At 46.9% G+C, this 27,933-nt stretch overlaps 2 protein-coding genes and 1 long non-coding RNA gene across 8 annotated transcripts; 2 read left to right on the top strand and 1 right to left on the bottom strand.

The window, feature by feature from the left end:
* Positions 1-89: 89 nt before the first annotated feature.
* Positions 90-16,588, top strand: dhx9 (DEAH (Asp-Glu-Ala-His) box helicase 9). Of its 5 annotated transcripts, none has more exons than XM_060059207.1 (28): positions 90-239; positions 997-1,129; positions 1,346-1,486; positions 1,991-2,105; positions 2,336-2,517; positions 2,805-2,953; positions 4,657-4,703; positions 4,879-5,015; positions 5,160-5,249; positions 6,139-6,303; positions 6,576-6,653; positions 6,840-7,031; positions 7,315-7,456; positions 7,549-7,631; positions 8,030-8,186; positions 8,282-8,379; positions 9,264-9,477; positions 9,735-9,829; positions 10,254-10,327; positions 10,781-10,933; positions 11,475-11,635; positions 11,870-11,981; positions 12,356-12,517; positions 12,729-12,856; positions 13,370-13,599; positions 13,807-13,922; positions 15,446-15,646; positions 16,039-16,588. In XM_060059207.1, the coding sequence occupies exons 2-28, from the start codon at positions 1,019-1,021 to the stop codon at positions 16,304-16,306; spliced, it is 3,801 nt and encodes a 1,266-aa protein (XP_059915190.1). In that variant the 5' UTR covers positions 90-239; positions 997-1,018; the 3' UTR covers positions 16,307-16,588. The 5 variants fall into 5 exon arrangements, with proteins under 5 accessions (XP_059915190.1, XP_059915189.1, XP_059915188.1 ...); XM_060059206.1 differs by having other exon boundaries at positions 2,330-2,517; XM_060059205.1 differs by having other exon boundaries at positions 2,324-2,517.
* Positions 15,999-26,117, bottom strand: LOC132463230 (testicular spindle-associated protein SHCBP1L-like). 2 transcript variants are annotated; one of them, XM_060059211.1, is made up of 10 exons: positions 26,024-26,117; positions 23,085-23,237; positions 21,999-22,213; positions 21,504-21,590; positions 20,734-20,949; positions 20,262-20,361; positions 20,026-20,179; positions 18,367-18,626; positions 17,254-17,355; positions 15,999-17,117 (listed from the first exon to the last, which is right to left on the bottom strand). In XM_060059211.1, exons 1-10 carry the CDS (start codon positions 26,078-26,080, stop codon positions 16,851-16,853), a joined length of 1,611 nt encoding a protein of 536 aa, XP_059915194.1. In that variant the 5' UTR covers positions 26,081-26,117; the 3' UTR covers positions 15,999-16,850. The 2 variants fall into 2 exon arrangements, with proteins under 2 accessions (XP_059915194.1, XP_059915193.1); XM_060059210.1 differs by lacking the exon at positions 26,024-26,117 and adding an exon at positions 23,380-23,831.
* LOC132463231 (uncharacterized) lies at positions 23,129-27,844 on the top strand. The gene is made up of 3 exons (XR_009526991.1): positions 23,129-23,204; positions 25,215-25,299; positions 26,591-27,844. It is a non-coding gene; the product is annotated as an uncharacterized LOC132463231 (long non-coding RNA).
* The last annotated feature ends 89 nt before the right edge of the window (positions 27,845-27,933 follow it).

Raw genomic sequence — 27,933 nt, 5'->3', positions numbered from 1 at the left:
CATAGCTAATAACGGGTTTAAATAAAGTAATGATCTGAATGTACGACCTGAAACGTTTAACTGTAGACTCCAGTCCAGTAGGTGGCGATATGCAGACGACTTTGTCTTCCCGCTGCGACTAAAAAGCTAAATACCCCAAGAGAAGGCCTGCATGGTTGTTCTGGACTGGTCTGTTTATGGTTCGATTGGATAACAAAGTGAAAAGCAAAACACCAAAAATTATAGGAACACATATTAAGGTAGGTTGTATGGTGTTGTCATTGATATGGATTGTAGCATGAAATAAGTGGGCTGAGTGTTTGGGTTTCAAGGTGCTAACACCAGGTTCTACTCCTCCCTTCGGACAATGTTCATGAATCTTGTTTGTCTCGTTTGTACTGCTAGTTTACCCAATTTAATCGGGAATAAGCATTGTAACATAAACAATTTTTTTGTCGCTGATTGCTTGATCAGATTTCAGGTCGAACGAGTCAGTAGGATGTCGTCCGTTGAAGCCTAATATACAAAAAAACGAATATAGCTATGTATATCGTTATCCTATTTATACCTGAGACCCAAGACTCTATTCTATTTTAGCCTAACTCTAAAGGGATTAAGCGGTGTTTAATTGTTGTATTTACCAGTATTTGGTAGATTTCATCGATCTAGCCTAAACTCGACCACTAGGTGGTGCTGTTTTATTTGCGGCGTTATTATTTCTTTTTTTTATGCGTTGTTTTGCTGCAGATGGGAACGCATGATTAAAATTTGGGGAAAATATATGGTATCTGTGTCTGTTTCGGGTCTACTATAAGCCTGTCGTTCAGCCTCAATTAAATTATTGAATGGCTTACCTTTCTTTCTACCTGGCTACCTGTGCACTCATTGCACATGCAGGGCATCTTCCACAATGCTGGCAGACTGACGGGATTTAAAAATTGGCTGGGAAGGGTGCTCTGGCTGGGTCATAGATTTAATAGAGAGAGCTGCTGAAGCTTACAGTTGTTTTTCCAACAGAGGTGTGCATCCCCATCACAGAATGGCGGATATCAAGAACTTCCTGTATGCCTGGTGCGGCAAGAAGAAGCTCACCCCAACCTACGACATCCGGGCAGCGGGCAACAAGAACCGCCAGAAGTTTCTCTGTGAGGTAAGGACACCAAGGGGTTGTCTCATAAGTTATATTAAACCAGCTCATCAGTTCTCAACCCTATTCACGTTTCACCCTTTTCCTGTTTTAAACTCTAAGCTCTCTGGGCGCCCAGTGTGAGCAGCACAGATTCAGTGTGTGAGCGTCATTGCTCAGCCTATTGACCCGTTTCTATGATGGAGGCGCAGCGCGTTGACCGATACCCCTCCCCCCCAGGTCCGCATCGAGAACTTCAACTACACCGGCATGGGGAACTCCACCAACAAGAAGGACGCCCAGTCCAACGCGGCCCGGGACTTCGTCAACTACCTGGTCCGGACCGGGGAGATGAACGCGGCGGATGTCCCGGCGCACGGGGTGAGGCGGCCTTCTGGCTCTTAGTCGTGATTTCATGAATGAATGAAAGAGTCCTAATAGTGAGGGACGTGTTAAGGTTCCATCATAAGATCATTACTAATGCCTTCGGCAGCCTTTGTGCATTGAAATGCACTCGCTATGCAAACGAGCACTGCTCAACGCTATTTAGGAGAAGACACTTCGGACATCACTGGGCACAATTTCAGCCAATGCAAAATGGCAGTGTAATAAGTATACATTATTTTAGAGGATATTATTCATAATATACAATATATATTTTTAATCCTTTTGAAATTACGTTGTACCTGAGGCTTCACGAATGACTTCTGTGAGTCTAACAGATCTCAGCTTGAAGATGGTCTTTAATTTGTGTGTGTGTGTGTGTGTGTGTGTGTGTGTGTGTGTGTGTGTGTGTGTGTGTGTGTGTGTGTGTGTGTGTGTGTGTGTGTGTGTGTGTGTGTGTGTGTGTGTGTGTGTGTGTGTGTGTGTGTGTGTGTGTGTCAGGCCAGTGTTAGTGTACCGGACGGCCCTCCGCCCCCTAGTGGTGATGGAGAGGCGTACGGCGGCCTGCCCTCCAGTGGGCCGCTGCCCCCACACATGATGGTGAAATCGGAACCGGGTAGGACACGCACACACAAATACACAAACACATGCTGAAATGCACGCACCTGCTTAAATACACAAACACACACACACTCGGAAATTCATATAACCCTATTCAAAATCCTGAAGTCTCCACAAACAAACCTTTGTATTATAATCCATAGCTAAAAGTTATATAGTTGACTTTGTTGGTAAACAATGTGTGTTTTTGTGTGCGTCCAGGTCCAGGTCCAGGTCAAGGTCCAGTTCCAGGTCAAGGTCCAGGTCCAGGTCCAGGTCCAGGTTTTGGCTCTGGTCCCGGAGCTCCCGGGTCAGGTTACTCACGGGGGGGAGGAGGAGGAGGAGGAGGAGGAGGAGGTGCTCCATGGGAGCGAGGAGCCAACCTGCAGGAGTACTACGCTCGAAAAGACGAACAGGAAGCCAATGCGGTAGGTCACTTCCTGTTGTTCCTGACTGCAGCCAATCAGATATCAGGAAGTACATGTTACTGAATGGTAACATTATTTATAAATCAATTATGGAGCTCTGAATACACAAAACCATACCTCTGAAAACCAGTTGATTTTGCAGTCTGTAAAGTTTAGTTTGAATAGTTTATTTCAGTTATTTGATCACTTTAACTTACTAAGGCCTAGTCTCCAAGCTTTTGATTGGTTGACCAAAGCAGCCAATTGGGCGTAGCATAGCATCCCCAACGCATGTCCTGTGTCCTCAGACCCTGGAGTCGGAGGAGGTGGACCTCAACGCTGGTCTCCATGGCAACTGGACCCTGGAGAATGCCAAGGCTCGGCTGAATCAGTTCTTCCAGAAGGAGAAGATGACCTCGGAGTATAAATACAGCCAAGTGGGCCCCGACCACAACAGGTCAGCAGGGCACGGGGTCGCGACCCCTCAGCGTACCGTCAGCTTCAAGGAGAATGTCTACTGTTACGGGGCTGTGCGATTTAAGAGCTGTTACCTGAGTCTCATGGTTAGAAGTACCCTCTAGTTTTAGGGCTGGGTTGTCATGTTAACTCTAGTTATTAGTAAACCCTAGTAACTAAGGTTTAATTAATGAGTTCATCCTAGTAACTAGGGTTTACTAGGGTAGCCTAAGAACTAGGCTTGACTAGACTAGCCTTAGCCTTTTTAAATAAGGCTTAGGTCTAAGGCTGGGTTGCCAGGGTGGATCCTTTACTGTAGTTGCCAGGCGGGGTTACCAGGCTGGATTCTGTACTCTAGTCGTAAGGCTTGGTTGCCAGATTGGATTCTGTACTCTAATTGTAAGGCTTGGTTGCCAGGGTGAAACGTATATGCTGTAATGTCATTGCCAGTACAATGCCCACAGTACACGGGTCCCAGGGCATTCCAAAGGGGAGGGAGGGGAAGAGAGGGAGAGGACGTTTCTTGTGTTTAGTTTTGAAATCTTACTCTTTTCCTCTCTCTTCACAACTCTCAAATTGTACTTACTAGCGCTGTGCCAATTTTCTAAATCATTTTAGATCATTTTAGACGTTATTTTAGACGATCACGATCATACCTGGTGACAAGTGGCTTTTACGACGATCAATCTTATTTTTCGGTAAACCCCTATTGCAGCACCTTAAGTTTCAACAAGGGTTCAGCTCAACAAAATGTGTGTTCTTGATATCGTTGTGATCACATCACAACGATATCAAGATACGCTGGCATTTGGCTAAGCTAGCTGGTTTAATGTGTGTTGTGGGGCGAGAAGGCCTGTATGTTCTTCTGCTGGACTGCTTATGAGTTTGAGATCTCCAGTGGTGTGTGTATATGTGTGTGGACCGCAAACGCACACCACCGAGAGCGCACAACAAGACCTACAATCTCATCATTCTGGGAGCTAAAAGCTACAGCTCCCATGTATGATGTAAGAACTCCAAGCCATCTTGTTTTAAACCAACCCATACACGCACACTAGCTTACTTTGATTGTAATGTACATACTAGATTATCTCACACCGAACTAAGTATGCACACTAGCTCTTTTTAATTGTCATGTACATGCTTATTTAAAATAATCTTTTGCTATCGTTCACTCATGTTAGCTTTTCAAAGGCAAGCGTGTTAGCTAATTGACGCCTTGCACATTATCTTAATTTAGACTAAACCGAACATACACTTATATGAAATATTTGCTGACTTTAAACTCAAAGATCAAACTGGAGTGGCTAGGAATGAGGATAGTAAGGTTTATTCTCCCAGTCAGACGGAGAGGACGGACGGAGCACCAGAACTCACAGCCAATCAGACATGGGACTACGTTTAGATGGACTAAATGGGTCCCATGGTTGTTTGTGTGCGTTCGATCAGTGCTTGGTCGTGACTTCTGGTGTGGCCGTTTCGTCGTAGGGCAGTCAGGGGCTTGATGATGATTGGTGATTTCAAGTCTGGCAGAAAAGCATACAGGCGCCCCCTCTGGGCAGACAGGAGCACTGCAGGCTGCACGCAGCCAGTGGGTGAGTGAATCCACTCCACTGTCTTCATTTCTAATACAACCGCTAATGAGGCTGGTGTAACGGCACGCTAAGCATCCCCCTATGAATTGCGTGTATTTTCCTTCTTCAGGAGCTTCATAGCAGAGATGCAGTTGTTCGTGAGACAACTGGGCAGAAGTAAGTCTGTTATTTCTACAGTTTTATTTAAATCCAGTCAGAATGTGGTTGTGGTTGTAATGAAGGTGGTGGTGACGATGATGACGTTGACGGTAGTTGTGGTGGTGTTGATGACGGTGGTTGTGGTGGTGGTGGTGTTGATGATGATGATGTCGGTGCTTGTGGTGTTTCCCAGAGGTGAACGGCCGGGAGCATGGGTCCAACAAGAAGCTGGCGGCCCAGTCCTGCGCTCTGTCCCTGGTGAGGCAGCTGTACCACCTGGGCGTGGTGGAGCCCTACACCGGCATCACCAAGAAGAAGGAGGGGGAACACGTAGGTCCCGCCTCCTCCTCACTTCTTCTTCTTCTTCTTCTTCTTCCTCCACTTTTCATTGGCCTGTTCCTCGTCAGCTGGTCTGCCATCTCAAGGTTTATTCTCCGCCTCCTCGACCTGATCTCTGGTTTTTTGTGTTCCCAGCTGGAGCCCTACGACGTCAGGCTGGCCCCAGACCTGGAGCCCCAGCTGATGAGCCTGGTGGCGGAGCTGGGGGTCACCATCCCTCCGCCTGTGAGTTAACCCGGGACCACCCCTCCACGATGTCACTGAAGTTAACCCGGGACCACACCTCCACTATGTCACTATAAAGTTAGACCAGGACCACTCCTCCACTATGTCACTATAAAGTTAGACCAGGACCACTCCTCCACTATGTCACTATAAAGTTAGACCAGGACCACTCCTCCACTATGTCACTATAAAGTTAGACCAGGACCACTCCTCCACTATGTCACTATAAAGTTAGACCAGGACCACTCCTCCACTATAGACGTTTTTCAGACATGTCCTTTTTCAGCATTTTTACATCCAGAGATTGGACCCCGAGGGTGATTCACACTTGGTGCTTTATATGCATACATCAATGTCGTTCAGATATCATTAGAACCTCCGGCTGGTTTAGGGGAGTGGGCTTGCAAGGGGCGGGATATGACGTAGGGTCTAAGTTCGCAAGAGGCGGCATAAGTAAGGCCGCCGCCGCTGCTGACACTCTAGTTTGTTTTGGTTTGACCGTGGACAGCATGGAGGCAGAGCGGGCAGAGCTCACCGCAATCATCTTAAATGCTGCCAAAACGGTCCATCATATAGTCCTTTGCATCCGGAAAAATTCTCAAGCATCGATGAAAGATTGGAGCATGAGTTGGAGACAAATGAAACCTGCACCAACGGCTGGAGAGGATCTGGGAAGGCTGTGTGTGTTCTGGTCTCCTATTGGATGGTTCATCTGTGTGTGTGTGTTCTGGTCTCCTATTGGACGGTTCATCTGTGTGTGTGTGTTCTGGTCTCCTATTGGACCATTAATCTGTGTGTGTGTCCTGGTCTCCTATTGGACGGTTCTTCTGTGTGTGTCTGTGTTCTGGTCTCCTATTGGACCGTTAATCTGTGTGTTCTTTGTCTTCAGCCCCTGGACCCAACCGCCCCCCCGGTGTCGCTGATCCAGGGCAAGATGGCGTCGTTCGAGCCCTCCCAGCGGCAGGCGGGGGCGGGGGTCGTGCCCTGGTCCCCCCCCCAGGTCAACTGGAACCCCTGGACCAGCAGCAACATCGACGAGGGGCCCCTGGCCTTCGTGAGTCCCCCGCTCCACACCTTCAACTAGGGCCACCCTATGCTGCTGTTATATTATACAATTACAGAACATGACAATGTTATGGCCTCCTTTGTGAATATATGCATTCATTTTTATTGTTACTATTGTTTTTGTACACTTTTGGGTTTATATGCTTACTTTTACCTGCTTAGCTCAGATGCTGTTTCTGATCAGAGCCTCTCTCTGTGATCAATGGGTATTTAAATAAAGATTGGTCAACATGATGATGATGGTGTGTGCTTCCTCCCCAGTGCACCCCGGAGCAGATCAGCACTGACCTCCTGAACGAACTCAACTACCAGCGCGAGCACAACGAGAGCCTGCACAAGGCAAGTTCACCGCTCCTAATGCATCATGGGAAATGTAGTTTTAAATAGTGGAGTACATTAAGATGGGGGATAAAGTGTGTGTGTGTGTGTGTGTGTGTGTGTGTGTGTGTGTGTGTGTGTGTGTGTGTGTGTGTGTGTGTGTGTGTGTGTGTGTGTGTGTGTGTGTGTGTGTGTGTGTGTGTCCAGATCCTCTCGGAGCGTGATGTCCTGCCGGTGAAGAAGTTTGAGCAGCAGATCCTGTCGGCCCTGGAGAGCAGCTCGGTGGTGATCATCAGGGGGGCCACAGGCTGTGGGAAGACCACCCAGGTGCCCCAGTACATCCTGGACCGCTGCATCACCAGCAGCCACGCCGCAGACTGCAACATCGTGGTCACCCAGGTAACCGTCACCAAGGCAACCGTTGGATTCCGACAGGAAAGGGGTCTTGTGATGGGTTAGGAGATGAGGATTCAACAGGATGACCACCTTTAACGATCAAATATATCAATTGAAATTATTTTCTGAGGGATCACACCAATTGGTCTTCAAACTATTTTGCCAATTAAGGGTATTGTTAATGAGAAATGTTTTGGTTCAAAAATGTAACCATCATATGTTTATTGGAATTTGAGCCGGATGGTTTCGGTCAATCTGTGATGCGTTTCCTGTTTCCTGTGTGCAGCCTCGGCGCATCAGCGCTGTGTCGGTGGCGGAGCGCGTGGCCTACGAGAGGGGGGAGGAGCTGGGGAACAGCTGTGGCTACAGCGTCCGCTTCGAGTCGGCCCTCCCGCGACCCCACGCCAGCATCATGTTCTGCACCGTGGGTACGGTCTGGGCCGATCCTACGCGCCACACCTGGGGCTCACCCGCCTTTGAAGGACCGCCTTTGACTCACTGTGTGTGTGTGTGTGTGCAGGTGTGTTGCTGAGGAAGTTGGAGGCGGGGATCCGAGGGATCAGTCATGTGATCGTGGACGAGATCCACGAGAGAGACATCAACGTGAGTCTGGATCCAGTGGAGATCACTGTGATCGTACAGTTCAGATTAAGAACTTTCATATCTTTTATACGGCATGTATTAGTGTCGACATCCTTCATTTTGTCTCGATGTCAATATGGCTCCAGGTGTCGTAGTCATAGAAGTATATACATGGACGCATCATTGACAGCTTTGACCCGTTGCTGTTATGTGGCAAGGTGGCGGCCATATTGGAGAGGCCAACACCGCAGTGCCCCCGTGTACGTGTACGTGTATGTGATTCAACGGCCTGGCCTCTTCAATATGGCCGCCACCTTGACGCATCGTAGCATCGCGCCGAAGCCGTGCGTGCGTGCCTCTGTTCCCGTGCCCCCCGTCCCGGGGCTGTACTAGTACTGAGCTCTGGTCTGGCCCTGCAGACGGACTTCCTGATGGTGGTGCTGCGGGACGTGGTGCAGACCTACCCGGAGGTGCGGGTCATCCTGATGTCGGCCACCATCGACACCACCATGTTCCAGGACTACTTCTTCAACTGCCCCGTCATCGAGGTGCACGGACGCACCTTCGAGGTGCAGGGTAGGGCCGCCGCCGCAGCGCTGTCCTGTGATTGGCTGAGCGTCGTGTGGGTGGCGTGTGTGTGACCGTGTGTGGACGGGCCTCTCCCCTCTCAGAGTACTACCTGGAGGACTGCGTCCAGATGACCCACTTCGTCCCCCCGCCCAACGACCGCAAGAAGAAGGACAAGGACGAGGAGGGAGGAGATGAGGACGTAAGGAAACCTCTGTACCATGTGACGGGAATTACCCTCCCCAGGCCTGTGGCATCACCACAGGCCTGGGGACTCTGACCCAACCAACGACCGCAGGGTTCGGGCCTGCTCCTGTAGCGGGTGGGACGTTTCCTCCAGACCAACTCTAACATGTCACCGTGTGTCACCGTGTGTCAGCGTGTGTCAGCGTGTGTCACCGTGTGTCACCGTGCCCTCCAGACCAACTGTAACATGTTACCGTGTGTTACCATGTGTTACCATGTGTCACCGTGTGTTACCGCATGTCACCGTGCCCTCCAGACCAACTGTAACATGTTATCATGTGTTACCGTGTGTTACCGTGTGTTACCGTGTGTCACCGTGTGTTACCGTGTGTCACCATGTGTTACCGTGTGTCACCGTGTGTTACCGTGTGTCACCGTGTGTCACCGTGCCCTCCAGACCAACTGTAACATGTTACCGTGTGTTACCATGTGTTACCATGTGTCACCGTGTGTTACCGCATGTCACCGTGCCCTCCAGACCAACTGTAACATGTTATCATGTGTTACCGTGTGTTACCGTGTGTTACCATGTGTTACCATGTGTCACCGTGTGTTACCGCATGTCACCGTGCCCTCCAGACCAACTGTAACATGTTATCATGTGTTACCGTGTGTTACCGTGTGTCACCATGTGTTACCGTGTGTCACCATGTGTTACCATGTGTTACCATGTGTTACCGTGTGTCACCATGTGTTACCGTGTGTCACCGTGTGTCACCGTGTGTTACCGTGTGTCACCATGTGTCACCGTGTGTCACCGTGTGTCACCGTGTGTTACCGTGTGTTACCGTGTGTTACCGTGTGTCACCATGTGTTACCATGTGTTACCGTGCCCTCCAGACCAACTGCAACGTGCTGTGCGGGCCTGAGTACACGGCGGACACCAAGCGGTCCATGGCCCTGATGAGCGAGAAGGAGACGCCCTTCGAGCTGGTGGAGGCGCTGCTCCGCTACATCGAGACCCTGCAGGTGGCCGGCGCCGTGCTGGTCTTCCTGCCCGGCTGGAACCTCATCTGCTCCATGCAGAGGCACCTGGAGATGAACCCGCACTTTGGTACGCACAACGAAACAAACGCACCCCGACGCCCACCATAATTAGTTTATGTTTTTGTTGATCTTTTTAATGAATTACACACCTTTTACTTTCTGATGTGACGCATTCAATACTTGATCTGGATTTGAACAACCCCCCCCCCCCCCTCCCCAGTTGAGATAAATAACCAACACATGAATTATTAATACGAAACATATTTGCTGGAATATGACCCATTTGTAGGTTTCTTTTTAATCTTTTTTTCTTTGTTTCTCCAGGAAGTAGCCGCTACCGCATCCTCCCGCTGCACTCCCAGATCCCCCGGGAGGAGCAGAGACGAGTGTTCGACCCCGCCCCCAACGGAGTCACCAAGGTGGGGGCCGCGGAACCTCCTCCGCTTCAGACACGATCAGCCATCTTAATAATCAAACCGTTTCACCGCTAACCGACATTATCGTTTTCTAAACATAAAAATAATCTAAGTATTTGAACATTATAACATTACTCTAAAACCTACGGTTGCAGTTTAGTACCATCAAATTTGTTCAGACTGCGAGATTGTCCGTGATGAAGAACTCTCACGGCGATCTGTCTTTAGGATATCTTACAGCCACACCCATTAGTAGCAGCTTCTGCCTTTTTCCTCTCCACTGAGCTCGTTTCTGGAGCGGTAGTCCCCAAACTCGCTCACACTGCACCTCTGATACCAAAGGGACGCTACAGAGTCCAGCCTAGCCAGGTCACTCCATCTCCTCCCAGAGCCATGGTGCCATCAGGCTCTCTTGTGCCCCCTGCAGGTCATCCTGTCCACCAACATAGCAGAGACCAGCATCACCATCAACGACGTGGTGTACGTCATCGACTCCTGCAAGTAAGAAATCCTGCCGTGTGTGTGTGTGTGTGTGTGTGTGTGTGTGTGTGTGTGTGTGTGTGTGTGTGTGTGTGTGTGTGTGTGTGTGTGTGTGTGTGTGTGTGTGTGTGTGTGTGTGTGTGTGTGTGTGTGTGTGTGTGTGTGTGTGTGTGTGTTGATTCTGGAAGTGTCTTTGTATTGACTGTATTTACTTTGGGTGTTGACCGTGTGTTTATTGACGATACATGTGTGTTTTCATGTACTTGGTTGGCTATTAACTATATGGATGTGTTGACCATGTGGCCCTGTGTGGTGTATTTACCGTGTCTGTGTGTTTGTACCTTTGGTAAGCGTGTGGGTGTATATTGACTGTGTATTGATTATGTGTGTGTGTGTGTGTGTGTGTGTGTGTGTGTGTGTGTGTGTGTGTGTGTGTGTGTGTGTGTGTGTGTGTGTGTGTGTGTGTGTGTGAAGGCAGAAGGTGAAGCTGTTCACCTCCCACAACAACATGACCAACTACGCCACGGTGTGGGCCTCCAGGACCAACCTGGAGCAGAGGAAGGGGCGAGCGGGCCGCGTCAGGGCCGGCTTCTGCTTCCACCTCTGCTCCCGCGCACGCTTCGACAAGTACGCCCCGAGATACCCCCCCCCACCCCCACCCGCAGTTCACCCCCTCACCCCCACCCATGAGTGGCTGGAGGTGAGGTGGTGTACAGAGGGTGTACTCTATCCCATCAACCACCATCCATACTTCACCCTTCTCCACCCTGAGAATGACCTTATAGTTCATCCCTGTACAACCATCATAAAATATATTATTAGAGAGACTTCATCAGTCTTGTGAAATACACATAGAGCCAGTGTTTTTGTAGTTCTGACCCTGGTCTGTGTATTTCTGACCCTGGTGTCATAAATATTTGGCCTGTTGAGCCCTTTTGAGACTAATGGTGATTAAGGGCTATACAAATACAATGTAATTTAATTGGTGCTTGTAGTTCTGACCCTGGCAGTGGTACTGGTTGTGGCCCTGGCAGTGGTACTGGTTGTGGCCCTGGCGGTGGTACTGGTTCTGACCCTGGCGGTGGTACTGGTTCTGACCCATGTCTGTGTTACTGGTTCTGACCCATGTCTGTGTTACTGGTTCTGACCCTGTCTGTGGTTCCGTCAGGCTGGAGCCCCACATGACTCCAGAGATCTTCCGCACCCCGCTCCACGAGGTGGCGCTCAGCATCAAGCTGCTGCGTCTGGGCGCCATCGGCCACTTCCTGTCGAAAGCCATCGAACCCCCGCCGCTGGACGCCGTCATAGAGGCCGAGTTCACCCTCAGAGGTAGAGCGATCACACACACACACACACACACACACACACACACACACACACACACACACACACACACACACACACACACACACACACACACACACACACACACACACACACACACACACACACACACACACACACACACACCCCCCCCCCCCCCCCCCCCCCCCCCGGTGTGAGGCGCAGTGTGAACAGCCTCTGGGGGTGGTTGATGATGTTTCCTCTGGGATGTTCCTCCAGAACTGGACGCTCTGGACAGCAACGACGAACTGACCCCTCTCGGCCGCATCCTGGCCCGCCTGCCCATAGAGCCCCGGCTGGGCAAGATGATGATTATGGGATGCATCTTCAAGTGAGTGTCCTGCTCTCACCACAACCGTTTGTTTAAATATCTATCTTTCAACACTGCATCCAGAGGCCAAAGCAGTCACTATTTTGAGTTACTAATTCTTATATAGAAGTTACTCTTCGCTTTTACAACATTTACCTGACACTATTTTCATTTATAAGTGACTTTATTTTGTTGATACTAGAACTTGTTTCATTAGACGTATGCTTGTTACTATTGCATCGTTACAAATGTTACACGATGTGTTTTGTATTTAACATTGCATGACCAAACCAGCTGTTTTGGAAATCAACTCTATATTCTAGTCGTCTCGTCTGATTGGTCGACGTAGCAGGGTCCGTGGTCATGTGACGACGGTCTTTGATGTCGCCCTCTAGTGTCGGCGACGCGGTGTGCACCATCTCGGCCGCCTCCTGCTTCCCGGAGCCCTTCGTCAACGAGGGCCGTCGCCTTGGTTACGTTCACCGCAACTTCGCCGGCACGCGCTTCTCGGACCACGTGGCTCTACTGTCGGTGTTCCAGGCCTGGGACGACGTCCGGTGGGGGGCGCACCACATCTCAAGACAACCTGAGAGCTATCGGGATATCAAGTTTGCCAAATACCATCTGATGTTAAGTGTGTGTGTGTGTGTGTGTGTGTGTGTGTGTGTGTGTGTGTGTGTGTGTGTGTGTGTGTGTGTGTGTGTGTGTGTGTGTGTGTGTGTGTGTGTGTGTGTGTGTGTGTGTGTGTGTGTGTGTGTGTGTACACAGGCTGAACGGTGAGGATGCGGAGAGGAACTTCTGTGAACACAAGCGCCTCAACATGTCCACGCTGAGGATGACCTGGGAGGCCAAGGTCCAGCTGAAGGACATCCTGATCAACTCTGGCTTTCCTGAAGGTGATTGGTTCACACACCCCCCTGCCCCACCCACCGTGGTCTCCTCTAGGGTCTGGAATCAGCAGGGACCCCACGATGTGATATTAAAAGCCAGTGTTTAACTACTGAGATAGCGGTTTATTGATTGTAGTATTTGGTGCAATCTTTTTGTTGGGATTACGTTGTGGTTGGGGTTCTACAGAACCTCAATGCAGAAGGCCTTTTGTTGAACACGCTATAGCGCCCTCAGCGACAGGAACGACTTTTGAGTCGACTTGACAACATGAGTATTGCGTCATCGAAGAATCCGGATTCCTTCCCCCCCCATGCCAGTATCCCCTGCTTGCTCTGCTCCGAGTGAAACCCCTGCATCCACAGACATCGCAGATGCATTACTTTTGTTGCATTTCATCGACAGTTGGCCTGCCGATGTTTTATATCTTTCTTTTTTTTTGTTTTCAGATAGTTGGTGTGAAATTTTGTTAATCGTTCATCGTATGCAAAACCTGAGAACCGTGTGTGTGTGTTTACCAGAGAGTCTGATGAGCCAGATGTTCAATGCGGTGGGGCCGGACAACGGCTTGGACGTGGTGGTCAGCCTGCTGACCTTTGGGTCCTACCCCAACGTGTGCTTCCACAAAGAGAAGCGGAAGATCCTGACCACGGAGGGACGCAACGCCCTCATCCACAAGACCTCTGTCAACTGTCCCTTCAGCAGCCAGGACATGACCTACCCCTCGCCCTTCTTCGTCTTCGGGGAGAAGGTCAGCAGACATTTGAGCGCTCAAAATGACAATGTCAAAATGTATTATATATTATTATCAGAAAGAAAGTCATCAAAATTACAAAAATCACACAAATAACAGTCCCAAAATGTATCAATAAAAATAACATAAAAATGGTTTGATTTTGATTGACAAGTTCTAAGTGGGTGCGTGTGTGTGTATGTGTGTCTGTGTGTGTTCATTCAGATCCGTACCAGAGCCATCTCGGCCAAGGGAATGACCCTGGTCAGCCCCCTGCAGCTCATCCTCTTCGGCTCCAAGAAGATCATGTCCAACGGAGACGTGGTAGAGCTGGACGACTGGTGAGGCGCCCCCTGCTGGGCAACTGTTGTTCTCCGACTACCATATCAGCTAGCTTACTAAATTAGCTAGCTGTTTAGTTGGGCAACCTTTCAGGCACGGCTAGTGATTTTCACAATTCCCACATGCAGCTACATTGTCTTAGATGGGAAATTGGTTGTACAGATTTTTTGGATCTCTCTTCCCGGTGACATGACTCTCATGATAAGGGCTTAATTTACCACTTTCTTCTATAGCAGAAACTATAAACTATGTTACTAGATAAAAGTTGAGTTTGACAGGAGAACATTGCCTCTAGATGGTGGTTGGGTACCTGTAGAGTAAACACTTTGACTATCTGAATCCAATCAGAAGATTAAGATAAGATGGACACTGTCTTGTCTTACTGTGCGTTCACACCAAAAGCTGTAAAGCGTTTGGAGCGATAAACGCCCATTAACTTTCTTTTAGACATGAGCGATAAAGCGATAGGAGCGATAAAACGCTTGAGCGATAGCTTTAAAGCTGTAAATGAGTGTTGAAAACAGCTAAACTCTATGCAAATGAGCTAGTAGCATTTCGGCTGTCAATGACCGCCAGCCAATCGAAATGTAGATGTCTCTCGCCGGAGTGGGTGCCAGTAAACATACGCGAGAACTTTAGTTCCTACCACACATTTGTTCCTTCATCATGGTGCGTGAGAGAATAATTGCGGCTATTGCAGGGCATTGTATTGGTCCGCGATTGCATAGCCAAGGTGATCTTATTATAGCTCGATCATTAACTAAAAAACACATAAAGAGTAAAGCATCCAGCATATGATTTCAACAATGTATGAGGGCATACGAAATCCATATTACGCAAAAGGGATGGTCGCACAGTGGAATGCTGATGGAAACCAGCGGACGAGTGGTGGGTGGAGTCGAGATGCGCGCATTTCAGAAGCAGGGAAAAACCGCACAAAAAAATATTTCTAATTTGTCCGTTTGTCGTGTCTGCCTGGCACAAATGCTCCCGTTGAGCGGATCTTTTCCATAATAAACAACACACGCACGCACGCGAACGAACGATAGCGATCAACTAAGCTATAATCTAGCATATAAGCAACCATTAATTAGTTATTCAGTGTTTCATGTATTTATGCTTATTATTCTTTTTCTATTGACCAAACTTATGACTATCTTGTGTTTTTGTGGCTCTGCATCAGCAGCAGCACTGGCCTCAACTACGAGCGTGCAGGCAAAAAGCGTGGCTCCTTTAAATGGAAAAGCAAAATCGCAAGAGCGATAGGAGCTGTAAATATTTTGGACAGCGTTGCGTTTTGAGCTATTCAGCAATTTTGAATCTTTTACAGCTTTTGGTGTGAACGTAGTTAGGTTTCAGGGTCATATCATTCAGTACATTTGGTCAGGTCTAAAGAACCTTGTACGGCCTAATGTTGTGAGCCACTAAAAATCAGATAGTAGCACTACAGTGTGATGTGGTCAGGCGGCGAGGGGAACAGAGTCCCCGGTCCGGTCTGACCCAGTCTTGTGTGTGGTTCCAGGATCAAGCTGAGGCTCCCTCACCATGTGGCGGGCGCCATCGCTGCCCTGAGGGCGGCGCTGGAGGCCCTGGTGGTCTCCGTCACCAAGGACCCCGAGTTCATCCGTCAGCTGGACCCTGTCAACCAGACGCTGCTTAACGTCATCCGCCACGTGTCGCGACCCTCCGCCGCAGGGCTCAACCTCATGATCAGCAACCAGCGGTATGTCACGCTCGTGGTCCCAACGCACGACCAGCTGGGACCGAGGCCCCCCCACGCACACAGAGGGTTAAGAAAACGGTTCTCTTAACCCTTAATCCTAAAGTTTTAGAAAAATCAGTAAACATAGCCTAAGACGCTCAAATAGGCATGCCAGGCCAGTTTGTTCATTCATAAAAAACGACATCAGACTAGAATGACTCGTACAAATGTAATACTTTTTTGAGGGTAATTTTCCAAGCGACCAAAAAGCCGTACCTTAAAATGAACCGGGAATCCACTTTGGATAAAAGCATCTGCTTAATGACTCGATGATAAGATGGCGGCCCCTGTGAAGCCAAAACATGTCCATGTATTTATTTGTAATAATTAATTTTCATAATATCTCCCTGAAGGTATGGAGATGGGCCTCGGCCTCCGAAGATGGCCCGTCTGGATGGAGGCGGAGGATACGGTGGAGGGGGCTACAGAGGGGGAGGTGGCTACAGAGGAGGAGGAGGAGGGTATGGCGGTGGTGGAGGGTACAGAGGAGGTGGGGGTTATGGGGGAGGTGGAGGAGGCTACAGAGGTGGAGGTGGAGGAGGCTACAGGGGTGGAGGTGGTGGAGGGTACAGGGGCGGAGGGTATGGAGGTAACAGGGGAGGCTACAGGGGCGGGTATTAACGGGTCTGGTTCTGGGCCATCAGAACCCATCTAGTATGTCTGAAGTCAAAGGATTCAAGTGTGGAGAATTTATGAGATGTAGCCGCTGAGTTGTTGTAGTAGATCGGTTCTGTTTCTTTGTGTTGGTTAGCCTGGGTCATTAATAACAATAGATTTCACAATTGATACCTAACCAACACGTTCCCCTGCCTGTTTTCTATCATTTTATTGTTCTGTTCCTTAATGACAGCAGTGGTTCTTTGTTTTCTGGAACTTTTACAACAATAAAAAAATCCTGTTGAATATGTTTTTTGTCTTAATAAAACTGCTGTTTGGCAAAAAACAATTACTTTTCTATTAACGTTGAGATGTTTTTCAGAAGAACTAAAGTCGTTTTATGTCTTTAGTATTATTCCATAAAATAATCAACAATAAAAATAACATTCACTTCAACATTAGAATCCTAAAAACACCCATACTCTCAATTTTAAAAAGTCAACTGATTTGAAGCAGAAGGATTCCCCAGAGGTTCTGGTTCCTCTGGGGTTCTAGTCCCTCTCCCCAGCTATGTGCTGGACCCGCTGTGGTGCAGCAGATGGATGCCTCCCAGCTGGTTCTCGTCCAGTTTGTTGGACTGGACCTCCAGGCCGAGCTCCTGGAGGACCTGGGCCAGGTGCTCCGGGGTACCTTGGTCCCCGCTGGCCGTCAGGTCCGTGGGCTCCGACCTCGGGACGGGAGGCTGGAGGTTGTCGGCGACGACAATGGCAATCCCGTATCCCTGGTTGTCATGGATATGGTTGTCGGACATCGTGAGCCTTGGCTTGGGGAGAATCTGGGGGTCGACCATGGAACCAGATGTTACAAATGCGTTCATTACCAACCCATAGAATGGATCTCATCTGGCAGCCAATAGAAGAGGACTTGTATTCCCTTAGCCAATAGAACCAGAGTATGGTTGAAGGATCTACCTTGAGGCTGATGGCTCCATGCTTCTCCTTGTTGCTACAGTGATGGATCTCATTCCCACTGAGCTCTGCTACACTGCCTGGAGACAGCTCCACAGCAGCACCCTGACAGACACACACAGGATATTTAATGCAACTCTCAGTGAGGAGTCAGTAATTGTGTCACTACTGTATCACGGTGGTGGGTTGTGTCACTACTGTATCACGGTGGTGGGTTGTGTCACTACTGTATCACGGTGGTGGGTTGTGTCACTACTGTATCACGGTGGTGGGTTGTGTCACTACTGTATCACGGTGGTGGGTTGGGTCACTACTGTATCACGGTGGTGGGTTGGGTCACTACTGTATCACGGTGGTGGGTTGGGTCACTACTGTATCACGGTGGTGGGTTGTGTCACTACTGTATCACGGTGGTGGGTTGGGTCACTACTGTATCACGGTGGTGGGTTGTGTCACTACTGTATCACGGTGGTGGGTTGTGTCACTACTGTATCACGGTGGTGGGTTGGGTCACTACTGTATCACGGTGGTGGGTTGGGTCACTACTGTATCACGGTGGTGGGTTGTGTCACTACTGTATCACGGTGGTGGGTTGTGTCACTACTGTATCACGGTGGTGGGTTGTGTCACTACTGTATCACGGTGGTGGGTTGTGTCACTACTGTATCACGGTGGTGGGTTGGGTCACTACTGTATCACGGTGGTGGGTTGGGTCACTACTGTATCACGGTGGTGGGTTGGGTCACTACTGTATCACGGTGGTGGGTTGTGTCACTACTGTATCACGGTGGTGGGTTGGGTCACTACTGTATCACGGTGGTGGGTTGTGTCACTACTGTATCACGGTGGTGGGTTGTGTCACTACTGTATCACGGTGGTGGGTTGTGTCACTACTGTATCACGGTGGTGGGTTGTGTCACTACTGTATCACGGTGGTGGGTTGTGTCACTACTGTATCACGGTGGTGGGTTGTGTCACTACTGTATCACGGTGGTGGGTTGGGTCACTACTGTATCACGGTGGTAATTGTGTCACTACTGTATCGTGGTGGTAAGTCACTACTCTATCATGGCGTCAGTAATATATCATGCGGTCAGTGTGTCTTCCAGTCTGTACCTGAGCTCCTGAGACCTCACAGCTCCTCATTAGGAGTGTGGCCCCGGTGTGGACACACACCCCGGTGACCCCACCCTGGAGCTCACAGCCGTCCAGGGTCATCTCCCCCGCCTCCACCACCACCAGCACCCCAGCCGCCTCACGTAGAGGCTCCTGCTGCAGCCGCAGGTTGGACAGCTTCACCCGGGCAGCGTTGGAAACCACCAGGCAGGGTTGGCCCGGCTGGGAGGTCAGCACTACCTCCCGCTGCTCTCCTGCTCCTGGGGATGGTAGCAGGGGGAGAGTAGTTTAGACTGCGCTTTAGAACCTACTAGGATCAGGAATCCTAGTTAGACGCACTGTGCTCTAGACTCATATTAATATATAGACTAATATTAATTTATATATTCGTAAACTTTAAGACCTATTTAAAGTATGACAGTGAATAACCTTGATTACCTCCAGAAAGGATAATAAGACGGAGCCTTTCACCATCGCCGCCCCAACCCTCTGGAACTCCCTCCCTCGCCTTCAGAAATTCAACTTAAAACCCATCTCTTCAGGACCACCTACAACTTCTGACCATCCTCCTCCGCCATCTTCCACCCTCTCTCTCTCTTAAAGAGTTATCTATTGTTGTAGTGTTGTTTATTTTCCTTTTGTTTGAATGTCTGTACTGTCTGTATCTATTCCTTTTTTTGTAAAGCGTCTGAGTATTTAGAAAAGCACTGTAAAAAACGGATCTACCTCTCGCTCAACCGCTAGTTGTAATTAAACCCATAGCAATAATGTGGAAACCCCAGTCGATAATGTAACAAATTTCTGAGCGCATTATTTAATAACATTTTGCCTATAATTTTACAACGTATAACATTAGTTCACCACAAATGCTTGTCGAGGTCAGAAATTGTCTCTTCCCTTCTTTTATCGCAATTTCTACAGTCTATAGACAGAACGTCTTACCTGGGACAATTTGTCGACAGCGGAGCCGTTATGTTAAAAACCATAACGTTTTATCTGGGCGAGTGTCTCTGCGGTGTGTGCGCGTGCGTGTGTGTTCTAATATGCGCGTGTGTCGATGGCGGAGCCGTTATGTTTAAAAACATAACGCCTTAGCTCGGCGAGTGTGTCGCTGCCTTTGTCTTGACGTACGGTGTGTGCACGTGCATGTGTGTGTGTGCGCTTCCGTGTATGTGTCGCTGCCTTTGTCTGTGTGCGGTGTGTGCATGCGCGTTTGTGTTTCCATGTATGTTCATGAACATGTGCGTGTGTATGCGATGTGTATGTGTTCGCGTGTGCTATCTGTGTGTGTGAGCTGCCAGCTGCTTGGCAGATGCGCACATGGGTAACTTGAGTAACTGGTGCGACAGGCCTGCTATTATAGTAGTACGATTATTATTATGATTATATTTTCAAATGACTATAATTTGTGTCGAACAAATGGCAAATGTATTTGCCACAAAATAACATGGCGCTCAATATGATTGTTATCTCTTGTGGCACTTTAGGATCAAATAAAATGAGAATGTTTTGGAGAAAAAGGGGACCTTATTTAAGACCACTAGGAAAATGGCCTGACACAACGGCTCCAGTTGTGCATAGAGAGATAGTCAGATGAACGCTGTACCTGAGCCATGTGCCAACAAAGGTTAACATGTGTGCCCTGCCAGGGGATCTCACCCCTGATGGTGATGTCGTCAGTGAGGGTGGACAGACCATGGGCTTGGTACTGTCCAGGAACCAGGACCACAGTGTCCCCAGAGAAACAGGCGTCCAGCGCACCAGACAGGCTGTCATGCTGATGGATCAGAGTGTCTGAGGAGAAGCTCTTCACCTGGAACCCAAAAAACACCTCACAACACAGGACCCAACACAGCATCATACCACAGATCTGGATGTCCAGTCTATCAACCCACCATGGCTGCAGTCATCATCTGAGCCACGATGTGTGTGACTGGCATCCCTGAGGTCCTCTCTCCTCTTCTGCGTTTGTAAATTCTGGACAGTCCGGAGCTCCTGAAGGAAGCCATATTTAGTTTGGAACATTTCCAGCCATGGAAACCCCTCAAAATAATCCAATGTAAAAAGTGTCCTGGAAGCAGTTATGGCAAGTTCAATATCAAAAAATAAAAAAATTTATGTTGAATTGGAATCGGTTCAACAAGGCTCAGCCGTATACAAGCCTACCCAGACTGAAACCTAAAGTTAGCTTGGGAGCTTTGCAAGGCTTCAGACTCTTACTAAAAGCTCATCTTTTGTTGTGTAAAACACTGGAACCTAGGAAGATCATGGCAAATGTTAAGCTGCAAATAGTTGGAACCTAACGGTGTACAGTCTACATCCTTTGAGGTGAGGGGTCTCTTTGATCTAATGTGTCCTCAGTCCTACCCTGGCCTAGTGTCCTCCCAGAACTTGAGGAACCCGGCGAGCATGGTCATCTCGTAGTACTTCCTCCAGCACTCCACAGCCTCGCGGGGCTGTGGCTCCCCGGGCAGAGAGGCCTGGTAGACGCTCATCTCAGCCTGCTTCGTGTTGTACTCCTCCAGGGTCTGCTGGTAACTCTGGGCCATCTCCCCAGGGAAGGCTTCCTGCATGTCATAGTACCTGGGGAGGGAACTCTCATCCTCACCACCAACATGTCATAGTACCTGGGGAGGAAACCCTCATCCTCACCACCAACATGTCATAGTACCTGGGGAGGAAACCCTCATCCTCACCACCAACATGTCATAGTACCTGGGGAGGGAACCCTCATCCTCACCACCAACATGTCATAGTACCTGGGGAGGGAACTCTCATCCTCATCACCAATCGTCATCTGGAGGTCCTATTCTAAACATCTGTTAGATCAGGACAAGTGTCTGGGAGCTTAGTTTACTCTACTGGCAAGCAGACTTCATCTTGAGGTCCTGTTCTCTTCTGAATTCTTGTAATTTCATGTGGTTAATGTCAACATTTCTGCTAAAGTTAGGCCCTTTAACCATCTACCGTTATGATAACAAAGGCCAGGATAGTGCAATGTTTACAGAGTTTTCCTGCTGATAATGGGTTCTATCCCTAATGTCTGAAGCCCAACCCCTACCTGCTTCTTTATGACATATATCTGAATTCACTGTATTTTGTTTTGGGCTAATAGTGTAAATGTAAAGTCTCCTTACAGCCTGAGTCGTTTCTCGATCCGTTCAGCGTATTCCTCCCCCTGCTTAACATCCACCCAGTCTCTCCAAAGAGAGTCATAGAAGAACCTGGCAAGAGATAGGGTTAAGCACAAGTTACCCTTCTGCTTCAGCAACAATGCAGAGACCAAGTCTTGGACCGGATGTGACATCGCTCCACTGGGGGTTTCTAACTGGTTTGATGGCCATGGATGAGTACTGATTTTTGTAGAATAGCTTAAGTCCATTTATTAGTAAACCCACCCGTTCTTGCTTTGCCAAGGGATCCATTTGCTATTTATCTGGATATCTTTTTAAATATTATTATTCATATATTTGCGTTAAATTATAAAATAAATTACATTTCTATATAGATTGTATGTTCCTTCTTTGTATTCATGTTGAGAAACTATGTGGCATTGTAAAGTTATATCTATAGTAAAATATTGACAGATTGAAAGGGAAAGTCCCCAGATGTTATTAACTGTGTGTCCACACCTAAGCTGCTCCAGGGCTTCCGCTATTTCTTCGACCTCCTTGCCCTGGTTCTGAATCGGGTAGACTTCCAGCACCGTCACCTTGTGGCCGAGCTCCAACAGAAGGGCCCCCACCAGCTTCCTGGGTAGGTTTGTGATGTTGGAGGAGAACGGCTCCGTCACAGACACAGAGACCTGCTGAGGGTACACCGTCACCTTACCCGGCCTCCAAGTGACCTGCAAGGGGAAAAAATGAAAGACTGACTGTAAGAATCAACACTAATATTTTGCATTTTCGTAGTATGCTTTTATTTAGAGCAATATCATCAATATATAACACATCACTGAGGCAGGGAAGACGTGGCCAGGCTTGCATGACTCCAAGACAACTGGGCACAGTCCCCAATGACCATAACCATAATGGTCCTAAATGTCATAAGATAGATAGATAGATAGATAGATAGATAGATAGATAGATAGATAGATAGATAGATAGATAGATAGATAGATAGATAGATAGATAGATAGATAGATAGATAGATAGATAGATAGATAGATAGATAGATAGATAGATAGATAGATAGATAGATAGATAGATAGATAGATAGATAGATAGATAGATAGATAGATAGATAGATAGATAGATAGATAGATAGATAGATAGATAGATAGATAGATAGATAGATAGATAGATAGATAGATAGATAGATAGATAGATAGATAGATAGATAGATAGATAGATAGATAGATAGATAGATAGATAGATAGATAGATAGATAGATAGATAGATAGATAGATAGATAGATAGATGCTTTATTGTCATTGCAGATGTCACAAGTACAGAGCAACGAAATTACCAGTTACATCCCGTCCAAGAAACATAAAAGACAGTGTGGGAAGACAGTGTGGGGAGACAGGACGGAGAGACTGTCAGGGTGCACATGCGCTCCCTCTTTAGATAAGAAAAAGGTAAACAAGAGGGTAAACGACATTATTAAAACTGACGGCGAATTGATCAATCGACGAAGTAATATATGACAATTAAATGCATGGTCATTGAGTTTCCCAAAAAAAAAAGGTTGAATGGATTTGGATTAAGACCCTTGACCTCCACAAGCACTCCAACGAACTCAAGTTCTCCGTAGTCGCAGTCTTCGAGCAACACGTCCGGGACCGTCCGCCACACGGCCTTCCAGGACCCGGTAGGACGAGAGAGTTTACCTGTCAGGTACACACCCAGGGCTTCACCCACATCTTCTGCCTGTATTCAAAGACCAATATATTCCACGTTAGATAAATAATATACAAGTGAATCGCCATGTTTTAACCGTGTAATTCTAACGTTCGTGTGTTAACGGTAGCGCGGTGCTGCTAACTTAGCATGCTGACGGGATTCAGTTTACCGAACATTTGCCGATGATTTGGTCGCAGTAAAAAGACACTCTATCATCGTAGGAGTATGACTTGTCCGAGGTGAAGATATGTGGCAGAGCTTTGGCATGAAGTTTTTCTGTAACTTCTTCATCGGATTTGTTATTTGCCACTTTTGTTCTATTGAAAGGGGTTTTTCTCCGGACTATTTGAGGACTATAGTCCGCCGATGAGTCCTCTTCGTCCGTGGGGTCGTCAATGACTGGACTGTTGGTCGATTCCTCCATGGCCTTGTAGTATTTACTGGCCTCCATAGGAATTTCTAGATAGGTTATATCTCGTCCTTGATTTGCACTCTGAAAGTCAGTCACCTTCGTCCAGTAGTTTAGGGTGAAGTCGATAGAGAAGGTTTTCTGTGGCAGTTCGGTTAAACCGCCGTCTGGGCTCGAGCCCAGGGAACAATCCTGATATAAGCGGGAAAGTGTAAGTGCTCGCGCATTCAGCAGAATAGACCGTGTTTGTATTCTAAACCACTAATTTGTTCCATATGTTACTTATGTGAACCAATTCTAACTCTATGAATTGTAAATGGATGCCAGACAGTACATGAACCATACATGTTACAATCAATACCTCAGTGAGTGGATGTTACATGTATGTTACGATCGGTACATTGATATTACATGTGTGGCCGCTGTGATATGGCTGCTTTCTAATGAATCTCTCGGAACTGGACAGGTTCGTGGTAACAGCAGGTTTATTCAGTATCTGCAATTATGCCCGTCTGGAAAGACCGCCTTACGTTAGCGTTAACTAACCATACAGGACAGGGGATGTTCACTCACTGGCAACAAAAGACTAAAACGAACTCATCAAACAAATGGCGTTGAAGAATTCTCTCCAATACAAATAATACCCAACCAAACAAAGAAGGCTCAACCCGTATGCGCCCCTCCAATTTAACCTACATTTTTTAAACTTTGTTACACGCATTAGTTGAGTAAAGCCTATCAAATCAGAGAATAAGTAGAAGAGAGTCTGACGTGGTCAACCTATGGATTGATCAGTAAGTCATCCATAATTAATAGCATCTTAATGATGCCTACTTCATTGATTCAATCTGACACAATTTTGAAATAATTATATATTAAATGTTATAAAATCCGAATTAGTGGAGGACATAAACATAATAAATACATGAAGGTGAAATTATGGGAAAATAAATCAGCCTACATATCAATGTAAAATCAAACCAATATGAATTAATATATATATAGGCCTATGTATAGTAATATATTTCACTTGGAATTGTATTAACCAAATTATTTAACCCAAGATACTTTTTTTAGTAGTTTAAATTATTGCCAATTAGACTCCATGACAATGGTGACATGCCTTTGAATTAAACAGAATAGTAGGCTTTATACCCTGTATAATTTACTAACGCTGGTGGAATCTGGTGAAAGCGAGTTGTCATGGCAATGTGGCTAGACGCAAGGCGCCAAGAGAGGGGATGATGTGCATGGGTGGGGTCCCTAACCCTGGATGACTTAATTTTCTCTCTTTAAAACTGCTGACCCCAAAAATGGCAGTATTCCACCCAGCATCAATCAGAATTATCATAAGGTAGGTATCATAGGTATTTCAAGTCCCTATCTTCTCAGTGTATTAAAGTATATCTATAATATTATTTATTGTTTTTTTAAGTATAGTACCTTAGTTTGTTATGAAGCAAGTGTTTGAACACTCCTAATGCAAAAAGTATATTATACTCTACCGCGATGGCCTCCGCCTTACCTTTAAATTTCTTTGGATTAATAAGTCTAAACATACAAATATGTAAATGTCAGTTTGGTTTTACATACAGTCTGTTTTAGCGTGTTGCTGTGACGGCGACTGGATGCCTGGGTTCCCCTGATGGTTAACCGGCAAGCACGGCATCACCATAGAAGGTATTTTTGATCTAATGTTTATTTACGATATGATTTTAAATGCTTGCTTGTAGACTTTGGCACCCATTGCACTCCTAACCCTTCCCTAGAAGGAGGGATACTCCACTCAGCGTTCTTCCTCAAGATTTCTTCTTTGCTAATCAAGGGAGTTTTTCCCTGCCCTCTGGGGGGCTGGGCTAGAGGGTTGTTGTATAGATATGGCCTGTTAAGCCCTTTGAGTCTACAACTGTGATTTAGGGCGATACCAATACAATTGAATTTCATTTAATTGAGTTTGGCCCATGTTTTATAGCTGCATGTTTGTTTTGGGTGTGGCAGTTGCTGTGATAAGATAACATCTGGATGGTGTAGATGTTATCTAGATCTCCCTGCGATGTCATCTTAAGTATGTGTCTCGTGGAGGAATCTCATTCAAATGTAGGCTAATACCACAAAGTCAAATCCACCCAAAGCTAAACACATTGATGAGTTATATTCGGGATATGCCCTTAGTTGATACATTATAAAATAATGTAAAGCCTTAAACACTGAAGAACAACAGACTGAATGGTTACATTTTTCAGCAACAGTTGTGGTTAAGTATCCACCTCCGTGGCCCAAGACGTTACGTTTGGCATTTGTTGATGCCTGGGTTTCTGGATGTCCTAAGTAGGCTGCCGGAGAAAATGGATCCAATCTAAATCTAAAAGTAGCTGGTAGTTATGAAGACATTAAACATAATTACCCCCTCATGGATATGATGTGTAATTCCTGTCACATGCGACGCAGCTGTTTCTGACATGTCATCCAAAAAGCTGCTTGCCGTTTCTCAGAGCTCTGCGCGGCACTCTGGCCCCCAGCGTATATTTAAGCGTGCCCTTTGACCTCGCTGCACATAGCAACATTAGCTGACTGATGGCTTTTTTGGACTATTTCCTCTTACAACGCTGCCTGACTGCCCTAAAGGATCATGGCTTCCCTCAAATAGACTCTCAATCACAGCACCTCAACGACAGGGTTGGGGGCCGTCCTCAAATATGGGGCCCCAAGGCACCTTTGAGGACTGTAATTTTGATTAAGTGCCATGCAAATACACTTGAACTATTAATTTGTTTATAGACTTGACTCAATGGAAATCTGATGACCTAGATGCCCTGTAGCCTGAAAGTTATATTTAACTAAATTACATTTAAATCCATTTAAATATAATTCAATGCACTACTGTGCATTGACTGTAAAAATTAAATTCAGCAAGGAATGTCTGCTTTGAATATATAACAAGCACTTTGACTTTCTGCCTCTCCGTTGATAGTCCCCTGGAATTTCAAGAATGCAGCATAAATCCAACACTGGGACCCTGCCTACACCAAGTACAGCCGACAGGGGGCGCACTTTGCGCTACTTTGTAAGAAACAATGCAGGAAAATCAATAATTTTAAAAAAGAATGTTATTTTATGCTTTTACGTTTCTTTTTCAGTGGTCAGTTAAACTGTACATTGCAGTCTATATACATCCCATAAAGCATTAGAGTTTCAGAATTGAGGTGATTGGGTATTTAATGGGCAAGGGGTGGAGGGGTAATCGGAGGTAGAGATGGGTGTAGGTAGTGTGGAAGGGGTCTAGTTGAGTAATGGTGGTTACACAGTAAAAACCTTCTGATACGCCCCATCGTATACAGTTGAAGTTATTGTTTAACTTTAGCCATACCACAGGTTCTTCCATCAAATATTAACATTTTTATTTGTATTTCATTCTTCTCTTAATAATAAGCAAAAATTGATAAGAAAAAGTCGAAAAAGGTAACAATCCTTAAGCCATATGCCTTTCAGTCTCAGAAATTCAACAATACAAGTTTCAGTTTTATAAAGGAAACAAAATGAGGACTGCTTAAAACAGTCTTATTTACAGTCAGCCTAATTCCAGATTCCACAGCATTTTTAAACGAAAACTGTGTTTGGGTTCTGATGCGTGTGGCTGAGGCACATTCAACCTTTGAAACCCAGGGACCTGGGCCGCTCCCCGCGAGATACAGCAGATGTTGCTCACAGCAGGAGGTGTGGGGTTGGGTTTGAGGAACTTATCTGATAAGAGAGAACGGTGTAAAGAAGAAATCAGGCTGTGTGTTAATGAGCCCGAGCAGTCTATAAGGTGTTAAGCCTCTTCAATTAAATGCGCTTCTATTGATGTTGTTCTTTATCTGGTTTCAATCTTCTCTGGCTTTGTTTGGGTTCAGAGTGGCGGTCCAAAGTGCCAAACGATGAGTTTGATTCTGAGTGTATGGTGTGTAGTCTTATGGTGAGCTGTTGCCATGGAATACAATGTTATGAGAATGTCGTTTGTATGATGTGGAAGTTTGTCTATATCTTATGTCACAGACTATAATATTTTAGATGTTTCTCCTAGCTGAGTGTTGATGTGGCCCTGAGCAAGACACTCAACCCTAACTGCTCCTGACGAGCTGGCTGTCGCCTTGCATGGTTGACTCTGCCGTCGGTGTGTTAATGTGTGTATTAACCGATGAAAGTCGCTTTGGATAAAAGCATCTGCTAAATGCCCTAATAATAATAATAATGTTTCTCGTCAACATGAAGTGATATTTCTTCATAGACACTTAAATATATACAATACATAACCTTTTACCATAATAACTGAAA

The sequence above is a fragment of the Gadus macrocephalus genome, chromosome 8, assembly GCF_031168955.1.
Source record: "Gadus macrocephalus chromosome 8, ASM3116895v1".
In the NCBI taxonomy this organism is placed as follows: domain Eukaryota; kingdom Metazoa; phylum Chordata; class Actinopteri; order Gadiformes; family Gadidae; genus Gadus; species Gadus macrocephalus.
The sequence above is the reverse complement of the archived record's forward strand: the minus strand, read 5'-3'. Positions and strand labels throughout refer to the sequence as shown.